The 21299-nt window shown below is 44.9% G+C and overlaps 2 protein-coding genes and 1 long non-coding RNA gene across 10 annotated transcripts in view; 2 read left to right on the top strand and 1 right to left on the bottom strand.

Annotated features, from left to right (window-relative positions):
* The window catches only part of PRKAR2A (protein kinase cAMP-dependent type II regulatory subunit alpha), a 111577-nt gene extending 107276 nt beyond the window's left edge, over positions 1–4301 (top strand). For both annotated transcript variants that reach the window (XM_038566512.1, XM_038566513.1), the window contains exon 11: positions 331–4301. In XM_038566512.1, the coding sequence (XP_038422440.1) occupies positions 331–464 (134 nt within the window). In that variant the 3' untranslated portion in view covers positions 465–4301. The remainder of the gene's footprint in view (positions 1–330) is intronic.
* A 2712-nt stretch (positions 4302–7013) lies between these two features.
* LOC111091334 lies at positions 7014–19292 on the bottom strand. The gene is made up of 5 exons (XR_005374944.1): positions 19003–19292; positions 18633–18707; positions 10177–10315; positions 9526–9627; positions 7014–9403 (listed from the first exon to the last, which is right to left on the bottom strand). It is a non-coding gene; the product is annotated as an uncharacterized LOC111091334 (long non-coding RNA).
* Positions 19293–19401: 109 nt separating this feature from the next.
* The window catches only part of IP6K2 (inositol hexakisphosphate kinase 2), a 34607-nt gene continuing 32709 nt past the window's right edge, over positions 19402–21299 (top strand). The window contains exon 1 of one of the 7 annotated variants that reach the window (XM_038566515.1): positions 19402–19541. The gene's annotated coding sequence lies outside the window, so the exon portion shown is untranslated. Of the gene's footprint in view, positions 19582–21299 lie in introns of all 7 variants that reach the window. The other 6 variants (XM_038566520.1, XM_038566516.1, XM_038566519.1 and 3 more) reach the window with 6 other exon arrangements.

The raw sequence follows: 21299 nt of genomic DNA on the forward strand, positions 1-21299 counted from the left end.
AACTAGAAATGGGTGAATATATCCTTTGAGCAAACATTTCTGAGCACAGTATAGCCTGTGAGAAGAGCAGTAACAGAGGCAGAGAAGTCCAGGGCTCTGTGGGGATCAAGTGAATAGGTGCTACTCAGCTCTGCAAAGTCATAAACAGATGACACAGCCCGGCTATACTCACATAGAAACATCGGTCTTTTTTCCAAGTGCCCAGGATCCCACAGTCTCATTCCCCAAGGTGAATGGGTATATTTAAGAAAAGGTTTGCATGAGGGAAATGACTGAATTACTGGTGTAGAGAATTCATTTTGTCTCATGCCTTTTTTTTTAACAACGCAGTTATGGATGTACAAGCATTTGAGAGGCTTCTGGGGCCCTGCATGGACATCATGAAGAGGAACATCTCCCACTACGAGGAACAGCTAGTGAAGATGTTTGGCTCCAGCATGGATCTGATTGATCCTGGGCAGTAGGTGTACCACACCCCAGAGCCTTCTCAGTGTGACACCAAAACCTTCCGGTCAGCCACAGAACACACACAGAAGACAGACACGACAGAACTGTTCCTGCTATTGCCACCGCCGCTGCCACTGCTACGGCCGTGGGCATTTAGAAAACTTGAAAGTCAGCACTAAAAGATGGGCAGAGGTTCAACCCACACCTCCTCCACTTTGCTTCTGAAAGCCCATTATTAGACCACTTGTAATGATTATTCCAACCCAGTTGTCACATCTTTGGTTCAAAATGGCATGTCTCTCCAACAATTTAAGTGCCTGATACAAAGTCCAAAGTGTAATCATCTTCCTTTCCTCTCTGGCTGCTACTGTTGCTGTTGGAAGTCACCACAGGTCTGCACAAACCTGTGTATAACTGTAGACACCCACCCCTAACCTTTCTCAAGGGAGGAAATATTGTAGCCCTTGATCTTCTCCTTCGTTTGTCCTTTGAGAAAATCCACATTTGTTCACAATTGTAGCCTTTGGTTTTACAGTAGATGGCGGCAGGTAGGCTGGAGGTCTGTGGTCCTGTGGCATTGTCCTGTCTGCTGCCAGCTGCACCTGTGACAGCTGTCTCCAAACTCACAGTGATGCTTAGCAAAAGGCTTTGCCTAGGACCCAGCTGGTCAGCACCCCAGCACACACTGATTGGTCATGAGGACCCTGGTTAGAGCAGAAAATTTGGGTTCAGCACATTCTACAGGTAGCAGAGGGCCAGGGAAGGTTTTCTGGGTTGGGGGTTTTGGTTTGTGTTGTTTAGTTTTAGATTTTGTTTTGTTTTACTTAATCTCTGTGCAGTTTGCATGAATGAATTACTGTCCATTTCTAAGGAGCCAGGGTCTGAAGGTGCCATAACTTTATCTGACCCAAATACTTCCCTGGACAACTCCTGCCATCTCGTTTCCAGTTGTCCCTACCAGCTGATAATGGCAGTGTGCCAGGCAAGAGGTTGTACTAAGAAGAGAACCCTTTCCTTTTACTCCAGTGTTGTTACATAGCTTTGCTGTTGAACTATCAATTTTTAAACTCTTTAAAGAAGATGCAGCTATTTTTTTGGAAATTAAAAAAAATTATTTCTGTATTTTGGGAATTCCCATTGGACCTGTTCATGTATGTCAGTTTGTCAACTGACTCAGGCATTCATCCTGAAGATCAGCTCTTTGTTTTTAAAAATCAGAATCATTCACAATGTCATAGAATTACTGCAAAGAACTTTCTAATTAAAGTGTTGTGATATTTGGGGTTCTAACTATTAGCCCCAAAGGAAAGTAACCTAGCTTGTATTTTAAAACTTTTTAACCTTTTAATAATATCAGGTAGAAATTCTGATGAATTATCCTAATTAACTAGATATATTTCAGAATGAATTTTTTCTTCAGAATGACTTAGAATCAGATACTACAGGAGATCCTAAGAGCAGTGTGAATTTTGCATGGAGATGAATTTGAATATTGTAGCCAAGTTTATATTCAATCAAGAGGCCCTTTCCAATATGATTTACTTCTTAAACTTATGTGATTCAATAAATCCCTAAGAGATTACATGCTGAGGTTTGAGTCATTCCTGTTGTAGGATTATGATGGAGCCCACATGGTCCCTTCCGTTGTCCACAGAAGCCAGGCTTTCTGCTTTTAGCATGGACAATGTGGTGGAGAGATTTCCAGAGTGGTGACCCAACCACAACCTTGGTCAAGTCTCCCTTTTCCTTGTGTTCTGTGAAGCGAAAGCAGCAGGACTCTTTTCAGACTGCCCTAGCTAGGTAGTCTGCATTGCAACTCTCAGAATCGTGAAAGGTTATAACTAATACCCCAAAACAGGCAGCTAGCACTGGGAAAGCCCATGTGGCTTTTTCCCATGATTTTCCAAGGTTGTTCTTCTCTAAGGTGTTGCTTTATTAGCATCAAATAAATTAAGAAAGCAGATCTTGTACTTTAGCAGATAGGGATCACACCGTTTCTTCCAGAAGCAGCAGGTACATTGAGCTTTAGGAGTGTCACAGAGGCCTAACCTCAGACTATGTGTGGACTCTGTTTAAACACTGAGCAGATGCCCCCTTTGTACCTCCATGCCAGCATTAGTCAGGGCTGGCTGTGAGCTTAGTGCCAGAGTCACTCCTGCAGGCTGCTAGGCATGGGCCTTCTCATCCTGCCTTCTTACACATCCCAGTTCAGTCTTCCCCTTCACAGAAGCCTCTGATGCCCCCAACTCACTGATGGTTACTGTTTTACAGAGTAGAATTCATCTAGATTTGAGTCCTCCTGCTCTAACTACAGACTGACATATGGATCATGAGTCCAGATCCTCACTGCATTCAGGGTCCCTTGGGGGTCCGGCTTGAGGAAGGAAGACTTTAAAGGGACCAGTGTGAGTGAAATAGGACACAGCCATTAGCAAGGTGCCAGAAGTCTGCCAGAGTTTCAGTTCTTTTTGCAGCATGAGGACTCAAAGGTAGCAGGCCCAGTTTGACCGAGGACTCTAGTGTCCACATTATACCAGGCAAGCCCTGCACCAATTGGTTGGGCTTCAAGGGGAAGAGCGTGTTTGGACAGGGATCCCTTTGTTAATTGTTTTATATTGTTCTCTTCCATGGATTAGAGCTTCATGCCTTCTTCATGGCCTCTTTCCTGGCTCTGCTATTGATTTGGGATGGTAGAGAATATTCCTGAGAACCTCGAGGTTCAACCTACAGTATTTTCCTTCCTTCTAGCCCCAGTTTATCACACCCACTCTCTTCTTTTGGTTGTAGTCTCTGAAGAAAGGGTTCATGTGCCCTGTCCTCTTAGTAGATAGTCTAACATAGAATTGCTATAGATTCTCAGAAGTCAGAGTGCAGCTTTTCTTTGAGCAGTTTAATGAATGAATTCAGCAGCAAAGTGGCAAGAAATGGTTCTCCAGCCAGGAGAAGTCATGTTTCATCCTCTTAATGCCCAGATTCTGTGCTCACAATGGTAGTCAATGAGAGGTGCCACTGGTGCCCAGCAACACCCTGGGCACACAGCATCTCCATGTGAAGTCGCAGTGTAGAAACAATCTTCTCTCATTTAGAAAAAGTGAAAGAGCATTTTTGCACAGAGAAAAAGGAAAAAGACCCATGAATGTCATCTTTTATCTTTTGTTTTCAGTTGGCTGATGTTTGGAATTTTTGTTCTTGACATACACTTGTAAACCAGTCTTGCCAAGATAAAAGTTGTTTTGGTTTTTCACTACAATTACCTCTTGTTCCTCCTGTCTTGACTGCTGACGTTCCTCAATGATTCTAATGTCTATTTTATGGGAAGCAGCCTTCCCTGTGGGTTTCCTTTTACATACTGCAGGGCTATCTTTATACTTAAAAAAAAAAAAAAGAAAAAGAAAGAAAGAAAAGAAAAGAAAAAAGAAAAAAAAGGAGAAAACTGTCACTAACCTCATGGGGGATTTGCAGAAAACCATTTAGCCCACCTTAAGCAAAAGGTAGATTTCCTCATTGTTTTCATAAGCTCATTGTAATAAAAGAAATCTAATTCAGCATTATTGTGCTACCTCAAAGGTAAAATGTTTTAAGGTATTTTTTTGGTCCTGAGTTCACATAGTGTTTGAAATGTCTTTCAATTGGAATTGTTTTTTAAATCATTGGGGAGAATCTTATTTTAAACGTTTTACACTTGTATTTTAATCTCAGAAGAATAAGTGATTAGAAAGTGATCAATTCTTGTTCTGTAGTATTGAACATATAATTAAATCATTGTTTGCCATAAACAAGGTCGGGTTTTTTAAAAGGAAACTCTAGGGCTTGGCTTTGCTCTTGGTTAATAAAGGCTGACAAATCATGTCTGACTTTCTGGTGCGGCCTTGTGTTGTTTGTCCTCTCATTTTAGGGTTCCAGGCCATCATAGAACTCATCTGGCAGATACATGGTTGGGACTGGGATATGAGCTCTTGAAAATTAAAGAGGAGGCCTGGCCTATGTATCAGGGTTCTCTAATAAGAACGAATAAGGAGTGTGTGTGTGTGTGTAAAGAAATTTATTATAAAGAATTGGTTTATGCAAGTATGGAGGTGGGCAGGTCTCATTATCCACAGGATGAGTTGGCAAACTGTAGACCAAGGAGAGCTGATGATTTCATTTCAGTCTGAGTCTGAAGGGTTGAGAACCATGAGAGCTGATAGTGGTCCTTTCAGAGGGTAGCAGACTGGAAACCCAGGAAGAGCCAATGCTCCAGTTTGAAGCAGTCAGGCAGGAAAATTCTCTTACTTGAGAAAGAGTCCCTTTGTTCTTTCTGGGCCTTCAACTGATTAGATGAGGCCCACCCACATTGGGGAGGGCAATATGCATTATTTACTCAATCTACTGATTTAAGTGTTGATGTCATCTGAAAACACCCTTACAGAAACTCCCAGAACAGTGGTTGGCCAAATATCTGGGCACTCCGTGGCCCAGTCAAGTTGATGCATAAAATTAACTATCATAGGGGCACCTGGGTAACTCAATCACTTAGGCCTCTGACTCTTGATCCCAGCCTAGGTCTTGATCTCAGGGTTGTGAGTTCAAGCCCCATGTTGGGCTCCACACTGGGTGTAAAGCCTACTTAAAAATAAAAAAATTAGGGGATTCCTGAGTGGCTCAGCAGTTTAGCACCTGCCTTCGGCCCAGGGCATGATCCTGGAGACCCGGGATCGAGTCCCGCATCGGGTTCCTGCATGGGGCCTGCTTCTCCCTCTGCCTGTGTCTCTGCCCCTCTGCCTCTCTGTCTCTCTCTCTCTGGGTCTCTCATAAATAAATAAATAAATAAATAAATAAATAAATAAATAAATAAAAATAATAAAAAAATTTCAGCGGTGCCTGGGTGGTTCAGTCAGGTAAGCATCTGACTCTTGATTTTGGCTCAGGTCGTGATCTCAGGGTCATATGATTCAGTCCCATACTGGGCTCCATGCTGGCTGTGGAGCCTGCTTAGGATTTTCTCTCCCTCTCCCTCTGCCCCTTCCCCATACACCCTGTATGCATATACCCTGTCTCTAAAATAAATAAATAAAATCTTTAAAAATAAATGAACTTAATCTTTTTTTTTAGTTTTTAACAATTCTGAAAAGTTAACTATCACATCGTGGTATTTGAGTTGTTGGGGATGGCATGGAAGGGCATTGAATATATCCCTTGTCAGGAAAGATAAACTCACCAATGAAGCCCAGTAAAAAACATTTCTTGTCTGACAATATTACTTCTACCATTTCCTTCTCAGTAACATGGCTGTAACGAGAACTAGCAATGATTCTGTGATAACCCAGTATACCTACAATTTCTTTCCAACTGACCAAAAGAAGCTGTTCTACAACAAAATCATGTTCCAGTTTGATCTTGCCTTGACCTGACAGTACAAAAGGGTCAAGTGGCAGGTAAACATACGAAATATCCCCACGGAGCTCAAGAAGCTGGGAGTTGAGCTGTCCAAAAGCCAAATTGGCCTTGTTTCAAGGCTTCAAAAATGAAACATGGCTTGCCTTTTGTGGTTTTAGTGGTGGTATTGTTATGAACAGTTAAGAAGTGCCAGGACAACAATAAGATCATATTGTCCACAGTCTCAGCCTTGAAGAGGTCCTCACGTGAGGATTTTGCTTTCTTGTATGTTCGAACATAAGCTCTAAATTTGCCCTGTCAAAGGTACCTGAATAAATCTTCAGTGATCTTAGTGCATCCATTTTGTAACAACAATTAAAACAGTTTACTTACACTGTGATTAAGGAATCTGTGTTTGTTTCACAAGGCATCAAGTATGAATTTGGCTTCCTTTACCCATCCTCTCTGTAGACAAATGCCCCGTCATATCATGGCACAGATACTGTTACCTGATTATTTGGGGATATGCAGATAGAATGCAGGGTGTTGACCAAGAACATACTGAATAAACACTTGTGAATTTATTTTTTTATTTTTTATTTTTATAAATCTTTTTTTTTAAGATTTTTATTTATTCATGAGAGACACACAGAGAGAGGCAGAGACATAGGCAGAGGAAGAAGCAGGCTCCCCTTAGGGAGTCCAATGTGGGACTCCATCCCTGAACTCCAGGCTCACTCCCTGAGCCGAAAGCAGAGCTTAACCCCTGAGCCATCCAGGCATCCCTCACTTGTGAATTTAGAGGAGTATTATCTAGGTTCTGAATTAGAATGTCAGAAATTAGGTCTGACTCCACTTATTCATTGATTGAGCAAATTTTGATGACCTGCCGTGGACATTCCTGACACTGTGTTTAAACCCCAGGAGGGATGCCTGGGTGGCTCAGCAGTTGAACGGCTGCTTTCAGCCCCAGGGCGTGATCCTGGAGTCCCGGGATCTAGTCCCGCGTCAGGCTCCCTGCATGGAGCCTGCTTCTCCCTCTGCCTGTGTCTCTGCCTCTCTCTCTGTGTCTGTTATGAATAAATAAATAAAATCTTAAAAAATAAATAAACCCCAGGAATTGGGTGTCTGGGTGGCTTAGTTAAGTGTCTGCCTTCACTCAGGTCATGATCCCAGGGTTCCAGGACCCAGTCCCGCATTGGGCTCCCTGCTCAGTGGGGAGTCTGCTCCTCCCTCTTCCTCTACCCCTACCTCCTACTCATGCTCTCTTTCTCTCACACTCTCAAATAAATCAGTAAGATCTTTAAATAAATAAACCCCAGGAATTCTCAAGAATGATAGGTCTAGGCAGCCCAGGTGGCTCAGCGGTTTAGCACTGCCTTCAGCCCAGGGCATGATCCTGGAGTCCCGGGATCAAGTTCCACGTCAGGCTTCCTGCATGGAGCCTGCTTCTCCCTCCGCCTGTGTCTCTGTGTGTCTCTCATGAATAAATAAATAAAATCTTAAAAAAATTGGCTCCTCTGTAAAAAAAGAATGATAGGTCTGCCAGGGCATCCTGGACCTTTCTTCCATTGATGATGGAGCTTATCCTCCATGTTTCTGGACTCATAGACAGCAGCCCCGGTTTCTTATTTCATGGATGATCATGCTCCCAATGCCTTATCGTTGCCCTTGGTCATGCTGCTCTTCTTTAAGGGCTGCTGCTGCCTCTTCATATAAAGTGAGTGGTTTGGACACACAGCATGCATTGTCCCTCACTGCTCTAGCCTGCATCACACAATTCTGGTTACACAGCATCTGAGACACCATTAAAGGAGAAAGACTAGATGTGAGATTTGGAGGAGACTCCCTCCAAATAAGGACTTCGCAGAAATTGTCACCTTCATCCTACTCTTGTAAACATCATGATGAAACTTGGCCAGAGATGACTTTTGGGCCTAGGTTGCATTTTGTGATGTCATAAGCTAAAAATCAAACTTTTCTGAAAGAGGGTCTCTTCTGTATGACATTTCTACCCCTTTCTCTGGCTTTTTCCCAACCAGAAGCCTTGATCCTATGAGCACTTCTTTCTCTTCTATAAAACCAGTTAACTGGCTTGTCCTTAAGTCCATAAAGTCAAGCAGTGCCCAGCCCATTTGCAGACTAGAGAGCAGAAAGCTGTCCAGGATGGAATGTGAAGCCCAAGGAGCCACCCCAGACACTAGGAAAGCCAGCAGGACCTGACCCCACTAATCATTCCATCCTGACAGGCAGAAGAATGGGCATTGGGCAGTCAGGTCTTGGGGAACACAGTTGAAATAGTACTAGCCAAATCTCCATGGCCTTCTTGGCCATCGGCCCACCACTTCCTCCCTCTGCAGAATTGTATTGAGTTAAGGGTCAAAAGTCACTGTGTGTGCTGCTGAAAGCCAGGATCCAACAATCTCCTTCCTGACCAGGTCCTCCAGCCCCCAGAATGAGGAGTGCAGTTGTTTTTTTATACTAAACTGGTAAAAAGGAAGAGCTAAAGTCTAGACCCACCAGATAAGCAAACCAGAACTTTCCAGCATAACATCCAAGCATAGTTAAACTGGACATTTCCATTTTGAAAATGAAAGGCCTAGGCATGAAGGCTTACCCGCAGCACACTCTCCCATGCATGCCGCAAGCCCAGCCTGGGTAGCTGGAGGAGTAGGAGACCTGAAGCTGAGGCTTGGATCTGCAGGACAGGGCAGAGAACTTTGGGGCAAGCAAGCTGGAATAGCACAGGAGCCACTTGGATTCTTGGCATCCTATCCTAGAGCCCCATGCCCAGAATAAGAAATGAGGCCTCACACAGGCTCCTATGACCCCAGACAAGGGACTGTTCCCCCAGACAGCTGCAGCCCTGGCAGCTCTGGAAGCCAGAGTGCTTTCCTAGCCAGGACAGAGCTGGGCAACAGAAAGCATGGGACCCTCAGGTCCCCACTTCAGGGCTCTGCCACTACCTCAGAACTCAAGATGGTTCCATGGGACTGGCAGCTCTGGGCTGAGGCTGGTGAGGCGAGAATGAGTTGGAGACCCTCCAGTACTTTGGCTTGCTCCTCTGTAAAGAAGGAAACAGGCTTATGGGAGGGCATCCACTCTGCTGCCCATTGCTTTGCCCACATGCGTTGGCCCAGTGGAATTCCAGGCTGGCCCTTCACCTGCAGGGGGCGGGCCAAGGCCCAACCACAGAAGGAGGCTGGGGTCAGTGGCTGCTAGGGTCTCTCCCGTAGTGCTCACTTTAAGCTGGGCATCTCTGGCTCACAGCAAAAGCAGACCCCACTCTCTGACAGAAAACTGGCCTCACAACTGAAAACCTATGTGAGTTATTCTCATACCTGATAAATGGATAAAGCTAGTTTTATATTCCAGGAGGCTAGCTTTGCACCTGGAAATTAGTGTGGGGCTAGGTTTGCAAAGTGCAGGCAAAGGTACACAAAGAGTGGGGCTTGTTGAGACCAGGGAGGCTTCCAGCACAATGGGAATTACTCAGTGTCCTGGGCTCTGATTGTGGTGTGTGTCCAGGGCAATGTGCTGAGAGCTGCCTCCACCCCGGCCCTGAGGGATCCTTTTCTTGGTGTTTTTCCTGCCTTTTGTTCTGTAAAAGCAACAACAACAAAAGTCAGGAATGACTTGCAGCCAGCCCCTCCCCATGTGGCCCACTTCCCAGAACTATGGATACAGGGGAGGGGGTAGAGATGTGGGGGACCAGAGTCCTACCTGTACCTTGGGAACATCATGTTCTGGACTGGACTGAGAACTGCGCATCCAATCCTTAGGATCCATAGGCCCCAGGGGGTGGAGTTGAGCAAGAATGGCCAGCTTGATTTAAGAAACAGGCAGGGAAGAGGTTTCTGATAGCTAACTGTCCCCAGGGCAGGACTACCATTGCACTCCCTCCTGACCCTACCCCTGGCCCTGACCCTGGTAAAGAGGAGCCCTTCCTTCCTTGATCCTAAGCCAAGGCTTCGTGGGAGGAACCAAGTGATTCCCCAACTGGGATCTTCAGCACAGAAAGGCTGCATCCACCTCCTGGTCCAACTCTCACTCCCTCCGCTTTTGGACAACCTCTTTCACCCTGGCTGATCCCTGGCTACTTATATCCCTGAGGAGAGGTCCCTGCTCAGCACCTACTGCCACCCTTTATCTCCAGGCCCCTTGCAATACTCACTGCCTGGCCCTTGGCCCATCCTCTACTCTTTTGTGCCTCTGTCCCCCTCAGCCATGGGCTCACCTCATTATTAGAGAAAACAGAGACATGGGCTAGAAGCCCTAGGCTCCTCCTCTGCTCCCCATGTCCCCATTTAGATCCTGCCCCACTTCTCCTTCCATGGCAAGAACCTTGAGACTTCCCTATAGTCACCTCCTCACCTCATCTTCTGGCTACAGCTCACCACCACCTCGGTCCTTGGAGCCAGCTGAAGTCACCATGGTGGATTCTTCTCTCCTGCTTCAGGACCACCTTCTCAGGAACATCTAGTTCTCCTGATTTTCTTCTCAGCTCTGTCAGCTTTAGCCCAAACTACAGTTAAATGTTGGGGTGTCCCAGGACTCCACTCCACTCCACTCCCACCCTGGGAGATTGTCAGAAGCAGTGTGGCCTTGGGTTCCCTCCACGCCACTCACTCTAGATTTATACCTCCATCTGGGACAGTGCGCTGAGCTGACTGTCCAGTGGTCTGGGTTGGGATTCCTCTCCCATCTCTTCACTCCACCCACTGGGCACCTTCTACAAGTTTGCTTTGGTTTTTTTATTATTATTTAATTTTTTTTTTAATTTAAGATTTTATTTATTTATTCATGAGAGACACACAGAGAGAGGCAGAGACACAGGCAGAGGGAGAAGCAGGCTCCATGCAGGGAGCCCGACGTGAGACTCGATCCTGAGTCTCCAGGATCACGCCCTGGGCTGAAGGCGGCGCTAAACCGCTGAGCCACCAGAGCTGCCCTAAAATTTTTTTTGAAGTGTGGACTATAACGTATATAGGAAGGTGCCTAAAACAAAGACATTCTGCTTAATGATTTCTCACAGGCCAAACATTCATAAAACAGAGCCCAGGTGAAGGACATCATTGGTGATCTATAGTGGGTGCCTCTGTGGCTCTCCAGTCATTCTTCCCGGCTCTGTCCCAAGTTCTAAGGTAAGGTGGTCATTACCTTAATTTTCTTGATCCTTACCACCTAAACATACCTCTCTGAAAAACTACTTTCTTGGGGCACCTGCCTGGCTCAGTTGGTGGAGCATGTGACTTTTGATCCCCATGTCAGGAGTTGAAGCCCCAGGTGTAGAGCTTACTTAAAAACAACAACGGGATCCCTGGGTGGCGCAGCAGTTTGGCGCCTGCCTTTGGCCCAGGGCGCGATCCTGGAGACCCGGGATCGAGTCCCACGTCAGGCTCCCGGTGCATAGAGCCTGCTTCTCCCTCTGCCTGTGTCTCTGCCTCATTCTCTCTCTCTCTCTCTGTGACTATCACAAAAAAAAAAAAATTAAAAAAAATAAAAACAACAACAACAATAAATAGATAGATACACTTTCTTCATACAGCGATATAATAAACACCTATAATTAAAGTCATAAGGGAGAACCTATCCTAACTGCTGGGTTTTAGCACAGTCTTTATCTTTTCCTCTTTTGTTTACCCCCGGCTCTATCTTCTATCACCATCACTCTCTGGAAACCCATGTTTACAAGATACATATTCTCTGAGGCGCCTGTGTGGCTCAGTAGGTTAAGTGTCTGATTCTTGGTTTCAGCCAGGTCATGTCCCAGGGTCTTGGGATCAAGCCCCTGGTCAGGCTCTGTACTCAGCAGGGAGTCTGCTTGAGATTTTCTCCCTCTCCTTCCCCCTCTGCTCTCTCTCAAATAAATAAATTAAATATATTTGACTCCTCAAAAACGTAATACCCTGCTGTTGATTAGAAACCTTACTAATAACGTAGACAGTCAATTAACATGTTTTGTATGATATATGTATTATATACTGTATTCTTACCAAAAGTAGGAAAGAAAATAAGAGAAAATACATACTGTACTGTATTTATGGAAAAATATGCAAATAAGTGGAGTTCAAACCTGTGAGTGTCAAGTGTATATTTACGCAGAATGGTTTGTCTTTATTGCATACATGAGATCATTTTGTACACACTTTTCTGCATCTTTCCTTTCTCACTCATCTCAACTTCTTGCAAGTTCTCAACTTATTCTAGTTCCTCCTTTTTTTTAAGATTTTATTTATTTATTCATGATATACATATTATATATATATATATATATATATATATATATATATATATATAGAAAGAGAGAGAGAGAGAGAGAGGCAGAGACACAAGCAGAGGGAGAAGCAGGCTCCATGCAGGGAGCCTGACGTGGAACTCAAACCCGGGTCTCCAGGATCACACCCTGGGCTGAAGGCAGCTCTAAACTGCTGAGCCACCTGGGCTGCCTAGTTCCTTCTTTTTGATAGTAACATAAAACCTGTCCCCAAACTTTATGATACTCCTCCCACAAAAGGTGGAGTCTAATTTCCCTCTTCTTGAACCTACATCCTGGTTTTAGTGACTTTGCTTTTAAAGAATTGAATGAGACAGAAATGACAGTGTGACTTCTGAGTCTAGGTTAGAAAGGCAATACAGCTTCCACCTGCCTTCCTCACTCTTGGGTCAGTCATCCTTGGAACCTAGCCACCGTGTTGTGAGGAAGCCCAGGGCACACGGAGGCCAATGTGGGTGTTCCAGCCTCAGCTCAAGCCTGAGCTGATAGCCACCATCAAACATGCTTCAAGTGAGGGATCTTCTGATGATTTCAGCCCCAGCTTTCAAGCTGCCCAGACTGGGATGTAGCAAAGAACAGTTGCCACTGAATCTTGATTAAATGGCAGGTTTGTGAGCAAAATAAATGTTTTTAGCCACTATTAGGTAGTTTTTTACACAGCATACTAGCCAGAACAGTGTAGAGGTACCAAAATGTCTCTAATCATGATCTTATGGATGGGCCATCACTTTGCATTTTTTTCCCACTACACATAATGTAGGAATAAATGTCCCTAACCATATAGCTTACATCTCAATGGTTTTATTTCTTTTTTTTTTTTTAAGATTTTATTTATTTATTCATGAGAGACACAGAGAGAGGAAGAGACACAGACAGAGGGGTTAGCAGGCTCCCTGTAAGAGTCTGATGTAAGACTCAATCCCAGGACCCCAGGATCACGACCTGAGCCAAAGGCAGTTGTTCAACCACTGAGCCACCCAGGTGCCCTCATTAGTGCTTTTATTTCTGTAAATGAGAATCTAAAGTTTAGGATTATAGAGCCCAAAAGTGTATGCATTTTTATTCTACTGGAGTTTGCCAAACTGCTTTCCAAAAAGGCTGTAACCAGTCACCTTTGTCAAGAACGTTTGGCTGAATCCTTTTCCTTACATACTGGAAAGAAGAGTTGGTGCAACCCTTTTTAATTTTTGCTAGTCTACTAAATATAAAGTGACAACTCATTTTTCTTTTTTAAAAAATTAATAGTGTTTTTTAAAAAGAGTGACCTTAGGTTCATAGCAAAAATGAGGGAAAGTACAGAGAGTTCCCATATCCCCCCTCCCTGGCCCAAGACACAGCTTCCCTCCCCATCAGCATCCCCTATCAGTGTGGTATATTTGTTACAATCAATGAACCAATGTTGACCCATTAGCAACCAAAGTCCAGAGTTTACATAGAGTTCATTCTTTTTGTTGTACATTCTATGGGTTTTGACAAATGTATAATGAAATGTATCCACCATTATAGTATTATACAGAAGGGTTTCACTGCACTAAAAAATCCCGTGTTCCACCTATTCATCTCTCTCTCTCCTTCAAATCCCTGGCAACCACTGATCTTTTTATTCTCTCCATAGTTTTGTCATTGTTACATTTTTACTCTGACTCACATTCCTTGCCTTCTGATGAAGGGGACCATTTTTTTCATGTTTTGAGGTTCTGTTGGTTGCCTCACAGTCCTTTATCTCCTTCGTCTTTGCTAATAAATCCAGATTTTATCCAGTGGCAAGTGTCCAGTCTCAAGTGATGAATGAATCCTGACCCCATTCCCTGACCTCTCAGATTCCTAGTGTGATTTCCTATAGGAAATTTCCCACCAAGTACAATTCCTATACCTTTCATAATAAATTATTCCTAAGTATTTTATAGTTCTGTTATTGTTAATTGAATATTTTTCTCAACTTTATTGATTTCTAGGGGCTTATTTATAGCAAATTAAAAAAAATTTTTTAAGTAGGCTCCATGCCCAGTGCAGAGCCTGATGAGGAGCTCGATCTCATGACCCTGAGATCACGACCTGAACTGAAATTAAGAGTTGGATGCTTGGGCAGCCGGGGTGGCTCAGCAGTTTAGCGCCGCCTTCAGTCCTGGGTATGATCCTGGAGACCCGGGATCCAGTCCCATGAAGGGCTCCCTGTAGGGAGCCTGCTTCTCCCTCTGCCTGTGTCTCTGCCTCTTTCTCTCTCTCCTCTCTGTGTATTCTCATAAATAAGTAAAATCTTAAAAAAAAAAAAAAAGTTGGATGCTTAACCAACTGTGCCATTCAGGCGCCCCTGTAGTGAATCTTCGATATATTTTTCTTGTATTTATCACCTTAACAGTTTCTCTTATTAACTGTAGTTTTCAAGGGGTGCCTGGGTGGTTCAGTAGCCTAAGTGTCTGCCTTTGGCTTGGGTCATGATCTCAGGGTCCTGGGGTTGGGCCCCCCTTCAGACTCTATGCTTGGAGGAGTGTTTTTTCCTCTCCCCTGCCCCTACTCATGCTCTCTCTTGCTATCTCTCTCTCTCTCAAATAAATAAATAAAATCTTAAAAAAAATAATTGTAGTTTTCAAGAAAGCCCTTTGGATTTTCTAGATTTCCAATCATGACATTAACTAAAAAGATTGTGCAATCTCTGTCTTTTCAATATTTATAACATTGTATTTTCTTTATTTGCTAGAACTCTAAAGCATTGTGTAATGATAATAGTGTTAATACCAATCCTGTCTAATTTCCGATTTAAAAAAAAGTAGTTTTAGTATCTGGTGTATGTTATGGTTATGAATATTTTACCTTTTATATTTTTTTCATAAACTGTGCCTTTGTTAAATAATGTGCCTCTCTATTTTTCTCAATGCATATCACCTTAAATCTTACCTTATCTGGTGTCATGTAGCTATTCCTGCTATCTTCTACTTTGTGCAGGCCTAATCTTTCTTTCTGCCAACTCCTTTATTTTCAATCTTTTCTTGTGGTTTCAAGTATCTTTATTATAACCAGTATAGGTCTGGTTTTTGTTTTTCTAACCCAGTCTCTGTCTTTAATGGGGGGATCCAGTGTATCCTTAATTAGTTATTTAGTGTGACAAAGATGTTTGCTCATTCCATAATTCCTTTATGTTTGTTATTTTATACTTTGTGATTTTATCTTTTTATTCAATTGAACTACATGAAATTACCAACTACATGCTGCTTTCCTCTTTTCTCTCTTTAAAGCTGTCATTCATTTTATTTTTTCCCTTGGTAATTTGGAAATTCTACTACTTTTTTCCATTCCATTAATGGCTACCTTCCCCCTCCAGGCATGAGGACTGACCCTTCACTAGGTATAGATAACAGATAATTTACCTATGTTATGGGGGACAGTTTAAAGCTAGTTGGGGGCAGCCCCGGTGGTGGCGCAGCAGTTTAGTGCCGCCTGCAGCCCAGGGCGTGATCCTGGAGACCCTGGATTGAGTCCCACATCAGGCTCTCTGTATGATGCCTGCTTCTCCCTCTGCCTGTGTCTCTGCCTCTCTCTCTCCCCCTCTCTGTCTCTATGAATAAATAAATAAAATCTTTAAAAAATAAAAAAAAAATAAAGCTAGTTGGCCCTTCCTCCTTGGTAGGTAACTTGTTCTATCTATCTGGAGTTTGTACAATGTTCTCTTTCTCATTGGAGGTTAAGCATTTACTACTTAAGAATTTACTATTGTCTTTCCCTTCCATACTGCCTGGGAAAGAGGTCAGTACCTCCCATCTACAGGCACAGCTTTTTCTTCATGTCAGAGAAGTTTTCTACTGTAATTCACTTGGTTCATGCCTCTATTTCATCCATCCCTGTTTCTCCTTCTGGAACTCCTATTTGCACAACAGGATTCCTGGATTTGGCCTCCAGATCTCCAGTTTTTCCTTCATGCCTTTGAGCTTTCCATTTAGCTCTGAATGATTTCTTCCATTAGACCCAAGCACCTTCTTCATATTCCTCCAATATACCAAACTTGTTCTGTCCTTGGGGTTTTTGTCCTTGCTATGCTTCCTTCCAGGACTGACTTTTCTTAGATCTTTCCCTGCTCAGCCCAAAAGTGGGCTGATGTAAGCTCAGATTTAGGTTCATGTTAGCTCAGATGTCCCCTTCTCAGATTTTACCTTTTCTGCTGCCTTGGATGTAAGCACCATACTCTGCATATCACTTTGGTTCCCTTTCTCCATTATTCACACTGCTCATAATTAAGAGTTTTTAAACAATATTTTATTTATTTATTTAAGAGAGAGTGAGAGAGAGCACAAGCAGCAGGGTGGGGGGTGGGGGAGGTGGAGGCAGAGGAAGAGGGAGAAGCAGACTCCCTACTGAGCAGGGAGCCTGACACAGGGCTTGATCCCAGGACCCTAAGATCATGACCGGAGTTGAAAGCAGATGCTTAACTGACTGAGTTACCCACTTGCCCCTTAAGCTGTTTTTTTGTTCTGTTTTGTTGTGTTTTACTGTTGTATTCATCCTTTATTTCCCCATACTCCTCACTATGGGGCAAGGATTCTGTAACAATCATTCAAATTCTTGCTGTGTCCATTCTTGCTATGTACCCAGTGTCAGGCACAGGTCAGCACTTATGGAAGAAATCTAAGAGTGAACTAATGTCCTCCCCAGGGAAACCCTGCCGTGTCCAGCCTCAACCCCACACACAAGATTATTGGAATGGGAGAGTGAGTGGGCAGAGGAAGGTGGGAAAGTGCTTGCCTGTGAAGACTTGAATAACGGTGCCTGTTGGGCCCTTTTTTATTCTGTGGCTATAGCAGGGAATAGGAGCAGAAGCTGGGTTGGGCTTCCTAGCAATCCTGATGGGTATGGGGCCTTTGGGCCTGACCCAGGAATAGCCTTGATCGGGGATACTCTCATTCTGCTCCAACCTTCTGCTGCCCCATTGAAATTTTTTTCCATACCACTTATCACTTAAAATCCCATGGCATCCATCTTATTCAAGTCAGCCAACAAGTATTTCTGGAGCTTACTTGGTATTTGAGGTGCTCAGGCTATATCCGTGACTAAAACAGAGAGATTCTCACCTCACAGGGCTCTTATTCTAGTGGAGAAAGCCAGGCAATGCCATATAAGGATAATAAATGCCTCCATAGGGCACCTGGGTGGTTCAGTGATTGAGCAACTGCCTTTGGCTCAGGTAGTGATCCAGGGGTCCTGGGATCGAGTCCCACATCGGGCTCCCCACAGAGAGCCTGCTTCTCCCTCTGCCTATGCCTCTGCCTCTCTATCTCTGTGTCTCATGAATAAATAAATAAAATCTTAAAAAAAATAAATGCCTCCATAACAAAGGTAACTGCTATAGAAAAAAGTAGAGCAGGGAAAAGGGATAAAAGTGATCCCATGTGCTGGTTGAAAGGTGCAAGCTGCAGTCTGAAATGAAGGGCTTTGAGGGTATTAGGGGACAGTCCTGGGAAAATTTATGGAAAGTGCATTCAAGGTATGGAAACCAGAGCCCAGCCCCTGGGATAGGAGAGTGCATGAGGTGTGATATATAAGCAACTTTGGGCTGCTGAGCAGTGGGGCTGGAGATAAAGAAAGGAGATGCAGTCAGAGAGGTAATGGGGAATCATAAGGTTCCTGCGAGCTTTGAGTTTTTCTTGGGGAGGGGTTACTGCAGGGTTCTGAGAAGGGCAAGAGCGATTCTGATTTATGTATTCACAGGCTAATGTGTAGAGAATGCACTAAAGGTGGCAAGGGCAGCAGCAGGAGATTGGAAGTTGACTGTGACATTGCCCTAGGGAGACAGTGGTGGCTTGGACTGGGTGGAAGCTATGGACCTGGCAAGAAGTGCTCTCATTCCGTGTAGATGATGCAGTGGAAGGAATAGGACTTCTTTTTAAATTTTTTTTTATTTATTATTTTATGCATGACACAGAGAGAGAGAGAGAGAGAGAGAGAGAGAGAGAGAGAGAAGCAGATGTGGGACTCAATCCCGGGTCTCCAGGATCACATCCCGGGCTGAAGGCAGTGCTAAACTGCTGGGCCACTGGGGCTGCCCAGGAATAGGACTTCTTAAATGTAAGTGGGAAAGTAGTCAAGAGGTGTTTAGTCTGAGCAGTAGAAAAGACTAAGCAGCCATCCCTTTGAGCTGGGGGAGGAGAGGTAGAGTGCATTTGGAGGACGAGCCAGAGCTAGGGTGGCACAAAGTGAGTTTGAGATGCCAAGCGGAAGTCAGTACAGATGCCTAGTTTACAGCTGGGCATTGAGTCTGGCACTCAGGTAGGATCTGGACTGGACATACACCTTTGGGAGTGATGGATGTGTAGGTGGAATTTGAAGCCACGAACCTGGATAAGTTATGAGAGAAATAATATAGATAGAGAGAGGGAGCAAAGAGGAGGAACCAGTGAGGTGAGAAGAAAGCATGAGGAGCCCTGAAACACACAGGAGAGGAGAGGCCAGCTGGTCACAGGAAGTCTTTCCTGCCCATTCCCGTAAAAGCAGACCCCATATATATTTTTTTAAACTGTTTTTGTTCACTGCTATATTTCCAGCACAGAAAGTGGGTCTCAAATACCTGTTGAGTGAATAAGCATATGCATGTGTCCACACCTCTGCCACTCCCAGTGCTCATGCAGCAACGTGGGCCTCCCTTACAGAGAGAACAGAGATCAGGTAGGAGGCTCTGCCCACTTCAGTACCATCTCCCTCCTCCCTCGAGTTTCCCAGCCACACTGACATCCACTCAGGTGGGAGCCCTTCTGGCCAACCCATAGGACCCAAGGCAAATGCGCTTCAGACAAGCCCTGCAGTGTGGAGGTTGGTATGACCTAGGGTGGGCACGGGGTCATCCACCAGTCCCCAGAGGACCCTACAGCCATTCCTGCGTCCACCCCTCTCTATCTAGTCATCTATCCACCTGTGCATATAACCATTCCTTTACTCACCGTCTACAGTCCCTCTTTTGTCCATCTTTCCATCCATCCACATCTAGTCCTCTGTCCATCCATCTGCTAGGGTGACGAAATTCCCAGTTTGCTGCAGACTGTCTCAATGTTAACCTTGAAAAGTCCACACTCCGGGAACCCCACCCCGGACTCTGGAAAAATGGGACTAGTGGTTGAGCCATGCGTTCACCCAGGGATCCGTCATTGCACCCACAAACCCAAAGCCCATCTGTCCACCCAACCACCCACCTAACCTGCCTGGCCATCCTGCCCCTTGGAAGGCCAGCGAGGCCCGCAGCATCTCTGGCCCCGCCCCGTGCCCCCCGTGCGCCCCTCCCGGAAGCCGCTGCCTGGATCCCGGCGCCCTAGCAACAGCGCTTTTCGCGCTGCCCAGTCCGCGAGCCGGGCTCCCGGGGCGAGCCAATAGCGAGGGGGCTCCGGGAGCGAGGCGCGGGGGGCGGGGCTCGACGCGGCCGCCGCCATCTTGATGGGAGAGAAACAATAGGACGGAAGCGCCGCGGGACGGGCTGAGGCCGCAGGTAATCCCCGCCTTGTGCAGCCTGTGGCTCTGCCGCCCAGGTACATTTGGGAGAGGGGGTCTCCAGGCCGTTCGCAGGCGCGGTCTCTGGTCATGAGGGGTGTCCCCGTGTTATTTGGGGTGGGGCTCTCTCGCGGTCCTGGGGGCGGGGAGATGTCCCTGGGTCTTCGTGGGGCCGGATATCCCCCGGTCATTTGAGAAAGGCATTATTTCCTCAGGTTACTGGGGGCGGGGATGGGGTGGGTGGAGAATATCGTCCCGGATTTTGAGGGGCAGAATCTTCTCTGGTCATCGAGGGGGTCTCCCGGGTGTTTTGGCGGCGCAGGATCTCTCTGGGAAGGTTTCCTCCAGGTCTTCGTGGGGGAAAGATCTGTGTCATTGCTTCCCATGGGCCCCCGGGTTACTGCGGGGGGGTTCTCCTCGAGTCTTTGAGTGGAGGAGCCAGCCCACCGCCTCAGGTGCTGCCTACCTGGGGCTGGCAGATGTGCAGCCATTTTGAGCGTTGAATGCCAGTTGGGCCTGTCAGCGGGTCGCTGGTGAGGAAATCTGCACATCATCTTCTCCAAAAAAGTCCTAAAATGGATCACAGGATGTCTTCTCTAATAGTGGTAAGCCTTCACCGCGGGTGGAGCTTTCATTTCTTTCTCTTTTGCTTCAAGACTGCTTTTGCCTCCTATCTAATGATTTGTATCCTTCGGTTTCCTACGTCCAGAAAGCTGCACTTGCAGAAAAAAAGAGCCCTCAAGTGTTGTGAAAACAGAATGTAGAAAACAGTCAAGCCTAGTGCTCTTAAATCCCAGGGAAATAGAACTAGTTACAGCTTGGAATGAAACATTTTGGTAGTTAAAGGTACATAAAACAAGAATAAAGTCTTTGGAAAGAATAGTTGTCGAAACTTTTGAAAAGCGGTAACGAAAATGTTGCAGTTCACCAGTTTTGTGATTTTTTTTTAATAAAGCACCATGATTACAGTAATTTTGATGAATTCTAGTATTTAAAATGTTTGCAGTATTTGCATTTTAAGCAGGGTTACATTTTAAGCAAACTCAGGTGCTTATTTACATGTGTTGCTGCTGTGAGTTTTGTATAATTGCATCCTGTAGCCTGGTGTTAAGTTTTTAAAAAGAAGTTTCAGGGGGGTGGTGTTATTCTTTTAACTTAAGCCACCATCAGAATTAGAAGCTGGTGAAATGGATACTTTATCATATTTGACGTAAAAAGCCAGTTGATCTTAGTAACTTTTCAGTTGAACTGTTCACTCTTATTCCAACTGATTTATTTGCTTTGTGACTTTAGACTAGAATTCACAGGAATTGTTAGAAATCAAGTACATAAGAACCAGCACCAGAGTTGATAGAATTGTAAAAACCACTTTTGCAGATGGAATAGAGTTCTTTTGTGCTTTGGGGCTTTGCAGATGGCAGACCAGTACACCATATACCATCCCTGTGTCTGTCATAGCAGTGGAATGTGGAAGGAAGGAGCAACTGCTGACTGATGAACCTTAGCCAGGCTCCCTTGCAGAGAGGTGCCAGAGCCTTCTGTAAGCACTGGAGATGTCACTGGTATCTAGGCAACAGGGTTGAGCCTGAGCCTCCAAGGCCAGCTTGCTGAGGTGAAAATTTTCCATTGTTTAGTTCATAAAGAGGATGCTCTGGGGAAGAATTTTCCTTTTAAGTGGTTATTTTACCTAGTGAGTAATCGCCCTAACAAATTGAACATGTTTTTGTACAGTGGAAGGTAAGCAGATGATTTCTCT

This window comes from Canis lupus, chromosome 20 (genome assembly GCF_011100685.1).
Source record: "Canis lupus familiaris isolate Mischka breed German Shepherd chromosome 20, alternate assembly UU_Cfam_GSD_1.0, whole genome shotgun sequence".
Taxonomy (NCBI): Eukaryota; Metazoa; Chordata; class Mammalia; order Carnivora; family Canidae; genus Canis; species Canis lupus.